Source organism: Acipenser ruthenus, chromosome 1 (assembly GCF_902713425.1).
Source record: "Acipenser ruthenus chromosome 1, fAciRut3.2 maternal haplotype, whole genome shotgun sequence".
Classification (NCBI taxonomy): Eukaryota; Metazoa; Chordata; class Actinopteri; order Acipenseriformes; family Acipenseridae; genus Acipenser; species Acipenser ruthenus.
This window is the reverse complement of record NC_081189.1, coordinates 12213484-12224100: the sequence shown is the minus strand read 5'-3', so window position 1 is coordinate 12224100 and position 10617 is coordinate 12213484. Positions and strand designations below refer to the sequence as shown.

Sequence of the window (10617 nt, the reverse complement as noted above, 5' to 3'; positions counted from 1 at the left end):
CCTGTGAATAAACTGGAATGTTGAAGATGAAACAGGTGCCATGTTTCTTCAATACAGATGAAGAATGCAGTGCTTTTTGGAAGTGGAATTTCCCATTCATGGTATAACAGATTATTTATACACAACACATATAATGAAAGATAACTATATTGTAGACTTGGTCTGGGTTAATGGCAACGTCTTACCAGTTGATTTAAACCACTAGTGGGTTTTTTAAAATTTTATTTTAGGGAGGACAACTTAAGAGTTATGCCATTTTCCCTGTAGAACTAATGAGGTTTAAGGACGCTGCCCTGAGCCAAAAATGGCCTTACTGATACATTACTTATTGGATGCAAATTTCCGCAGTGGTCAAATTCCCAATATCATGCATTAACTATAAAGAGGAACATCTGCACACAGTGTAAAATAACAACCCTTAGCAGTCATTTGCAAGCTCATATCAAAACAATGTCATGGGACAGGTGCCTTGCATATGCAAAGCATTTGATTAATGGCTTATTCTATGTGTTTAGTGTAGCTGTGGTACTTCCTTCCCTTATTAACAAAGTATAATTTGAATAATAAAGCTGGGTTTGATGTGCTGCTATACACACACATCTGTTTTAAAGCAAGCTTTTGAATATATTTTTTTTTTATTAACCTCCTGCTAATTTGAATGCCATTAACTTCATAAATATACAGACTGCCCTCTCTGACCTGTAATAATTAGACCTATTTTCATGTTTAAATCTAAATTACCCGAATTAATGTTACCTTGTTACAGTTTCCTGTAATTAAATCACATTCATAGGAAATGATCATCATCTCCATTTTCAAATAGCTCATCCTTAGATTACTCTAGATTTGTTTTAGGATCAATTGCTTTTATAAAGTTGATGTCAGTCACATAGATATTACAATTATTAGTTAGTTACTTATATAATCATTTGATCATATCACAGCAGCTGAGTATACTGGTAGTTCTCAAAAGCCATGACTACCTATTGAAGGATACTGAGGTCATCTAGAGGCGCGCTGAGTGGACGAGGCATTCCTAGCTGAAACTCCTCACCAGAATCTCCAGGAATGATGTTGCTAGCTGCTTCAACTACACTTGACACCTCCTTCAGGATCTTACAATGATGATAAATGAAAACACCCATGAGGAAAATTGAAATAACAACATTATAGTACATGTACATACACATAAGAAACTCAATGTACTTCTCTTTATTCCTCATATTCACTTTAACATAAATTATTAAGCTCTCACTAGTCGACTAAATACAGTTCTGCAGATTATATACATGTGTCTGTAACGGGCCATTTTCAATATAACATGTTTTAGATTTTATGTTATTTAGACTCCTGTAATTATGACTTATAACAAATTGATTGTAGCTGCTTGATTGACATTTCATTATGAAAATAAAATATTAAACAACACAGTCTATAGCCTATGTATTAAACACCACAGTCTATAGCCTATGTATTAAACAACAGTGTCTATTGAGGGTTTTCATGTGACGTCACATTTTCTCCGCCGCGATATTGGCAGTCAAAAAGCGCTGCATATCAATGTGTCAATGGCGGATTATTATTATTATTATTATTATTATTATTATTATTATTATTATTATTAACACGGTTAATTGTATAGCCAATTTTTTCATAAAAAATATACACTTAAATAGGTTGGTGATTCTTGTCCTTTAAAAAAAAAAAAAAAAATCCTTCATCATGAACAGAATCCTAAAGGCACTGCATTGTGAATGACAATTTACTAACGCGGCTGTACAATAATAATAGGCCTGCAGAGTGCACATGCACAGGAGAGAGACCCAAAGGTAGGGTCTGAGAAGCTGCTGCCATCAAGCCCAGAAGCTTCTGGAACTTCATACCGTGAGCGCTCTGTTGAGCTAACAAGCTCTAAACAAGCGGCTATTCTCTGCACTGCTGTCTGACAGAGTGGACAGCATTGACCTGGAGTCCAAGCACACTCCTAGATAGGAGGCTGATCGGGAAGGCATGAGCTGGCTCTTCACATGATTCACTGTAAGGCCCAACCGTTGAAGGCTGGATACTGGGCACAAAACAAGAACAAAATAACTCCAGCCGGAGTTATTGCAGCCTGGGGAGAGAGCACAAAGTCAGCTGACTTATGTTGCTTGATCCTTGGGAAGGGGTGACTCAACTCACCAGCTTCAAGCGTGGCACAAGGCTGCAGTGGGATGTAACAAACAACAGGCTGTAGAGCACAATATACACGTAATTAATTTTTACAAAATCACCACATAAATTATGTAAAACACAATAATTAGTGAAAAGCACAGAGTCGTAAGCACCTAGTAGTCATCTGGCTCCTCCAGTCAGGTCAGTTCGTGAAAGTAAAATGGTGTCTGTGACCGCAGTGTTTTTATGTCCTCGGGGGCAGGCCCTGACACAGGCTCGTCGAGCAGCTTTGATGTATCTTATTCAGGTTTCAGGTCTTTAAGAGGTAAATACCCATTCGGTAATGGTTACATTTCGTACTTGAAAGGGAACCTAATCCCCTGAACTAAAACTGCCTGTGATGTTAGTTCCATCTTTAGGATACGTCTTGGTTCGGTTCTTGAGACCTTTAAAAGATCCTTTGTGTCTGACACTAAGCTTCTGACTCGCTGTGCATCCAAATTGTTTGTCTACTGCTGAAAGAAAGAGTGGATACCAGTACCTTTCCACAGACCCCCATCTCAATAGCTGGTAAACACTCTTCGACCAGCCTAGCTCTACTCAGTCACCAGGATTTGGCATTTCCTGCTGCAGTTAAAATGGCACTGTCAGAGTTTGCAAAATATGACACACAATCATTTCAGTCTGAACGTCAACAACCAAGTGCTGCTTCTACACGCCATTGTTAAACATGCACAATGTAACAAAACAACACAAACAACAAGACTCTTGGTGGTAAACAGCAGGTTTTTAATTGAAATAATAATTTAAAAAAAGTTTAGTACCAAGACTATTGCATTCTAGTTACATACTGTACTGTTTTTTATAGGTTATTCTACTTTTTTGCTATTGTACTGAAGATCAATCTACAATGACACATTCAGCCATCACAGATTGCAAGCTAGATACTGTAGTAACGCATCAGTCTAGCACAAGACCACCAAAAAAAGGAAACATTTTTTCCCCATATATAGTACAAAATTTCACTCTTCAGTTTTCCAGTATTTATTTCATTACTGTACATATAATGATATTTTAGGGCTACAAGTAATTAATTAATGCCTTATGAATCAAAACAAACAAACAAACAAAAAAAAAATATACATAGCACTGACACAAAAAGTCAGCAGTGTTAATAAGCATGCAACAAGTAACAAAACTTGCTGACATTAACAAATACTTAAAAACCAGTATAATTGCATAAATACTTTATACAGTTAATTTACTGTGAAGAAACATGTCATTTAACGTTATAAGAGCATGAATAAATGTATCTGATAAAATTAAGGTTCCAAGCAATTTATACATAACAAGAAGGTGCAAAACAACTTGTTCAAAACTGTTTTGCCGTGTAGTTTCTGAGAGCTGTGAAACAGCAGCGGGTCCTATCATCCACAACAGCCTGGCATTATGATTGCACACGACATATAAATACATACAGTACTGAATAAATAATAAGAACGAGGACACACTACATGGCATAAGGGGAGATCATTCTGTATTAACAGCTAACAGTGTAACTGGACACAGAAAACAACTCTACTCGTTACATGTTATATGTAATAAAATGGTTATGAATGTGCTTTGTGTATGTAATAAAATGGTTATGAGTATGTTTTATATATGTATGACATAGAAAGTTACCTAATCAAGGCTGCTTTCTTCCTGTTAAAGCAGCATTACATAGAACTATTGTTACCCAGAGTACCTAAAAGAAAGCAACCTTCTAGCTTAGAGGGATAGTGATATAATAGTGCAAGAACATCATCAAACTATTGATGAACAAAAGACGCCACAGTAAACGGATAAAGGGTCCTGGCTATCCTCACACGTTTGGAACCAATTAAAAAAAAATGAACAGCTCTAAACAGACTTGATATTTAACAAGTGAAGACAATGGATTTGATGAGGAGACCAGTAATGGGAAGAGAGCCACAGCGTATTTACAGACGGACATCACATCAAAGGTCTTACATTCTAGTGTAGTCACCAACACCACCAAGTTATCTACACGCCAGTTCCATTGCTAGCAAACAGAATGCATTCCTAGAACTTACAATAAACAAGCTACCCTTCAAACAGGCAGAGAGGAGACATCAGTGCACACAATAGCCTGCATGTCAGTTAAAGAGGTGGAACGCTGTGTTCCTATGGAAGTCAGTGAGTCTCAATGCTATCAGGGAACGCTGTGTTCCTATGGAAGTCAGTGAGTCTCAATGCTATCAGGGAACGCTGTGTTCCTATGGAAGTCAGTGAGTCTCAATGCTATCAGGGAACGCTGTGTTCCTATGGAAGTCAGTGAGTCTCAATGCTATCAGGGAACGCTGTGTTCCTATGGAAGTCAGTGAGTCTCAATGCTATCAGGGAACGCTGTGTTCCTATGGAAGTCAGTGAGTCTCAATGCTATCAGGGAACGCTGTGTTCCTATGGAAGTCAGTGAGTCTCAATGCTATCAGGGAACGCTGTGTTCCTATGGAAGTCAGTGAGTCTCAATGCTATCAGGGAACGCTGTGTTCCTATGGAAGTCAGTGAGTCTCAATGCTATCAGGGAACGCTGAGTTCCTGTGGAAGGCTTTGTACCTTCTTGCAAGTCTCAATGCTACCATTTCTTGAGAGATGTCTTTGCTTGAACTGCTGCAATATGCAAAGCATCTTAAGGCTAAGTAACAAGCAGGATAAGTTGGAATGATATGTTTGCGAAAGCTCACGTAATGTAACATTGTTTAAAATAAACAAAGAAACTGGATCAAAACTATCCTGAAAACAACATTATCATCCTGTGTATGTACTGATGTTTTTTAATTCTGAATGCTATTACTTAGTGGTTTATATAATTGAAAGTCTATTGGTTCTAAACTACTGTCTACACACTGAACAGTCATCATTGGAAACAGACTCCAGGATACTGTGGGCAATAGTTTAACAAAATCAATGTAGTAAACAACAGGTAACAATTCATGACATTTAATCCACATAAAATACGCTCAGAATGGAATTAACATGTAAACATTCATTGTTGTGTTTTTTTCTGCCCACATTTTCTATATAGCGGCATCAGCTGACATGTTCTTTTTTCATATTTTTTTCCTTTTTTTTTTTTTTTTTTTAAAGCAAATAGCGTTTTGACAGAATTCTTAGTAACAGGCAACATTTTTAATAAATTTGTCAAGTTAAAAAGGCCATTGTGTTTATTTACAATATAAACAAATTAATTTTATTTTTCAAGGAGGCCCAAATATAGTGTATATCTAAAATCTAAAAAGCCAGTGTTCTTTGAAGATTTTCAGGTAGAACTGATGTCAAGACAAAAAAAGCAAAGACAATAAGGGGAAGAAGAAACGAGTGCGTTATTGTTTAAAACCATCCAATCCTACTGGACCCAAACCTGCCACATACAGACATTTAACACATTTTAATACAATCAGTGATCCCTTTTCTAAATCAGTGCTTTATACACAGTACAAAGAAATGTATGTGAATGTCCAGAATCTCACTCTCCTCCTCCCTCTCATTCAGGTGCCTTGAGGGGTGGGGTTGGCTCTAGTTCCTGGAGCTCTCCTCTCTCTGAGCTCTAGCTCCTGGAGCCCTCCTCTCTCAGCTCTAGTTCCTGGAGCTCTCCTCTCTCTGAGCTCTAGTTCCTGGAGCCCTGCTCTCTGAGCTCTAGTTCCTGGAGCCCTCCTCTCTCTGAGCTCTAGTTCCTGGAGCCCTCCTCTCTCTGAGCTCTAGTTCCTGGAGCCCTGCTCTCTGAGCTCTAGTTCCTGGAGCCCTCCTCCCTGAGCTCTAGTTCTTGGAGCCCTCCTCTCTCTGAGCTCTAGTTCCTGGAGCCCTGCTCTCTCTTAGCTCTAGTTCCTGGAGCCCTGCTCTCTCTTAGCTCTAGTTCCTGGGGTCCACCTCTCTCTGAGCTCTAGTTCCTGGAGCCCTGCTATCTCTGAGCTCTAGTTCCTGAAGCCCTCCTCTCTCTCTGAGCTCTAGTTCCTGAAGCCCTCCTCTCTCTCTGAGCTCTAGTTTCTGGAGCCCTCCTCTCTCAGCTCTAGTTCCTGGAGCCCTCCTTTCTCTCAGCTCTAGTTCCTGGAGCCCTGCTCTCTCTGCTCTAGTTCCTGGAGCCCTCCTCTCTCTCTGCTCTAGTTCCTGGAGCCCTCCTCTCTCTCTCAGCTCTAGTTCCTGGAGCCCTCCTCACTCTCTCAGCTCTAGATCCTGGAGCCCTCCTCTCTCTCTCAGCTCTAGATCCTGGAGCCCTCCTCTCTCTCTCAGCTCTAGATCCTGGAGCCCTCGTCTGGCCCCCGCTCGTGCTGTAGGTTGTAGTAACAGTTCTGACACACTCTGACTGGGGAGGAGATTTTTAGACGCTTGATCTCAGATTGGAATCTACTGCACCTGGAACGAGAGGACGTGGAGCAGCTCAGTTAGCACAGCACACAACAAAGAGAGGCTTTTGTATTTCACAAGCCACTTCATTCCAAAGCCCCTTTCACACTGGCGCTCCTACTGGGATCCCAACCCGGGTTCTGGCTACCTGAGTCACAATCCCACATAGTGTGAAACCACTGGTTTACCTGGGTCCGCAACAACCTACCTCAGGATGTGGGCCGACACGCTTTGACTCGGGTAGAATGCATGATGGACTTTCAGAAGCTGACAAAGTAACAAACAGCCTCGCCTCCGTAAAGGTTTCATATCCACAAGGAACATTTCTGTTTATTCTGTTAAGCCATATTTCTGTTGCTTGAGACACACGATGAGCCAGATTGAGGCACAGTTACATTTGCTCTAATCAACATTTGGGCCGATGATTCAATCCAGAGAAGCTTGGATGGACGTTTCTGTAACAAGCTGCTTCCGGGGCATTGCTACGCTCATTGTGTATTTGCTTCTGTCACCCAGGTCAACCCTGCTTCTTCAAAAAGCAGTGTGAAATCACGTAGCCGACCACATGACCCTGGGACCAGCCCGGGTAGAGCATGCCAGTGTGAAAGGGGTAGAAGAGGAATTCAGAGAAAAGAAACCCTTTAGCTTTTACTCATTTAGAAGAGCTGACCTCATTGCTACAAAAATATTATACAGCTAGCTTGCGGATTGTTAAGTGCAGGAGTTATTTTGTGAAACTGTTCCCTGTTCACTACCTATCTGAAAGACACTCAACAGAAGTAAACATGTTTAAAAATAGACAAACCTGTTAGCAGTCTTTGTCAACATCTCTTATTCAAGGTTAAATAGAATTGTCCTCCACACACATTTTCTCCTGCACAACTCTTATTTTCCATGTGCTTCTATTCAATTGCTTTCATTTTGAACTCTCTCTAAGGTTTCCCATAAAGCTTTACAGGCACCTGTCTGCAAATGCAGCACATGCTACTGCTTCCATGCTGGGCTTTGTTTCTACAGAAGTACATGCTGCACCAGTGAGAAAGCACATTTCCATGCTTCCTTGTACTCACAAAGCCTTTCAATCAATAGTCCTTATGTTTGCATCAAAATGTACCACCATCTAAAATCGCTATTATTAATATCTCCTTCAGCCACCCTCAGAAAGCACCCTTACTTCTGACAGAAGAGCTGCCCACAGTTCCTGCAGTGATGGCGCCTCTCAGTGAGGGAGAAGCGCAGTGTGCAGCCGGAGCAGCTGTCTCCTCCCTCGTCCTTCACCCAGTGGTCTGCAGCAGAGCGGCCAGGCTGGTCACTCACTGACCAGCAGAACACCCTGCCCCGGCCGTCCCCCACCAGGACCTTGCTGTGATCCCTGTGAGTCACAAACACCATATCAGACAGGGCTTCCTCAACAATGGACAGTGCATCTCAAACAAGACACAGGGCTTCTACAACAATGGACATTTCATCTCAAACACAGACACAGGGCTTCTACAACAATGGACATTTCATAGGGCTTCTTTCATGCTACTGGCTACTAAATAAAACAATCTGTAGTTGTATATAACCTTGGGAAGGACAGTTCTTGTTAAATTAAAAAAAAGACATACTTGGAGATTCCAAGAGATGTGATCTCGGCTGGATGGGCATTGTCTTTGCGATCGAACGCAGTGTGCATCGTCAGCTTGCTTCTGAAGACCAGCTGGCGCTCCCATCTGTACCCTGCAGAGGAAACATTATGTAATACAGTTTGTATTATGTTGTAATATGGAAACGTCTGGGACTAAACAGATCCATGACAACTGCCTTGCAAGCTGTCAATCAAACGCGGCTTGCACATGATTCGTTGTGTGAGAGCAAGATCCCACCCAAATATTGCATCACAATGAGTACTTTGCTTTGATTGGCTAAAGCCTGCAGCATTTAAAAAAAATAGCCTATTTGGCCTAAACTTGAACACCTGCCTTTGGGGCGCACAGTTTACATTTATTTTTATTTTGTTATAAATGTTCTTAAACTTGACATTCACATCGGCGCAGATTTGGGTGGGCCTGTGTGCGAACTGGGTGGGCTGTGGCTACGCCCCTGATCGGCACACACATTATATACAAACCAATGGAATAGCGTGTGTGTGTGTCTGCGCGCACGCACATCTATTTTTAATAGAGAGAATACAGGCATGTCTGTCTCCAGTCACATGACTGAACACAGTGAACTCGTTGGTTGTTGTCTTTGAGACTTGCGAATGGGTATAACACACTAGCTGATGCGAGGGAATCACATCGCAAAATATTAAACATGTTTAAACTCTGCGAAATCGATCGGCCGATCCTGTAAAATCCCATCGCAAAGCATAACACACTCACGTCACTATTGATCACATCGGGCAGTGTGTCCAGGGCTTTAGTGCTTAATAATAATTTTTGCTTCATGAAATCAAATAAAGAAAACATAGTTCAGTCCAAACATACTGGCTAAAACTGAGCCCATCTAATTTTTGTGCATGACACATGGCAAAACAAAAATAATAATTCAACTAAAAATTAATTTGAGTGCATTTTTAAACATATTCTTTACATTCAAACTAGGGTATATTTCATCATAGAGTGAAAACACTACTCTCTTAATAATCTTCAGATACTCAGCTGTGTATAAAGGTATAATACGGTATACTTTCGGTGGATATTTGTCCTGATACACAAGCCGAAAGTCATGTTATGCTAAACGGGTAGAATGGGTTAAAGGATTGATTTCTAAACTACATTACCCAGAAGAACGACGATGACGCTTGTTTAATAAGTTTTAGTTTCCTATATGGCCATTGGATAAAGAGAAATCATTTTGTTTTGTGGGCGTTTCAGTGGTGTTGCCCCGTCGGTCTCACAGCAGCATGATTGTGTGAGATTGAGGATGGTCAGTGGAGTTGAGTCAGCATTCGGGGAAGGTAGCAGTTTATTAAGAGTGCCCTGCTGTGGAGTATTTTCAAAGTTGTATTAAAAATAATGAAGTCAATCTATAGCTTTACAATCCCACTGCCAACCACCCGATTAAGTAGCTTTTTAAAAAAATTAATAAAATTAATAATTAATAAAAAATTAATAAAGTGTTGCATCTAAAATAGTTTAAAGGTTTTTGTAATTTTTATTATGTAAATATTCTGGTGGTCAAACTTTACTATAGACAAAGGCAATGTAATAGTATTGTTGCATTAGTTTAAATATGTGTGTTACTGTGTGTGACTGAGGGTTTGTGAATTAAAAGGATATGTGTATTTGTGTACTCTATATATATATGTAAATATTTTTGCTTTGAAGTTTAGAGTTACACATTTTTATTTTTTTTATTTTCATTTGTATTTGCGAGACTTCTGCAGTTTAGAGTTTCCAGGAGCATGCGTGAATCCCTAGAAATCTGCGGGAGTTTTTCTAGCAACAGAATGTTGTTACAGAAGAAGAAAAAAAGTACTTGTCTGACGTGCAAAGTATAACGTTTATTACTGTGTTTTATTTTGCCGTTTGTTTTCATTATTATTTCTGAGCACCTGCGCGTGCTGTATAAAACAAGTGAGAGCCCTTTACCATCATTGGTATTGGGTATAGCAGAACCAGCGCCATCTGGTGGATAATAAAAGAAACAAAAGAAAATAATAATACAACTGGGCACCAGAGAGGTGTTTCAATTAAACCTTCTGTCTCCCGTGTCAGTGAGTACCCACACCCTTCCACAGTCTCTCAAATGTAAACATTTAACATTATGTACATTCAGCTGTTTGATCATCATTGTGATGCAGAGCACTCACCATTGCCTGAAGTTTCTATTTCAATTTTTTTTTTTTTCAAAGCCACGTTGTTTGTGCTGGTCTTGTAACAGTGGTTAGCAAAACTACACTGCAGACCAAACTACTAATTTGACCACTATCTTTATTAAACTCCAGCCATGGGTAAATCTTCAGCCAGTCTGCTTGAAAATCTATCTTTTTTAACTTTCCCTTCACTGACACTGCTTACAGTGCTGTTGTAAGAGAGGGTTGCAAGTATTTCAGGCGGTCATGCTTTATAA

General features: G+C 40.1%; 1 protein-coding gene across 4 annotated transcripts in view; it reads right to left on the bottom strand.

The window, feature by feature from the left end:
* Nucleotides 1–2920: 2920 nt before the first annotated feature.
* LOC117404098 (WD repeat and FYVE domain-containing protein 3) overlaps nt 2921–10617 on the bottom strand; it is a 102718-nt gene continuing 95021 nt past the window's right edge. For all 4 annotated transcript variants that reach the window (XM_059001712.1, XM_059001589.1, XM_059001659.1 and 1 more), the window contains 3 exons: nt 8169–8280; nt 7733–7930; nt 2921–6567 (listed from right to left, as the gene is read on the bottom strand). In XM_059001712.1, coding sequence (XP_058857695.1) covers nt 6447–6567; nt 7733–7930; nt 8169–8280 — 431 coding nt within the window. In that variant the 3' untranslated portion in view covers nt 2921–6446. The remainder of the gene's footprint in view (nt 6568–7732; nt 7931–8168; nt 8281–10617) is intronic.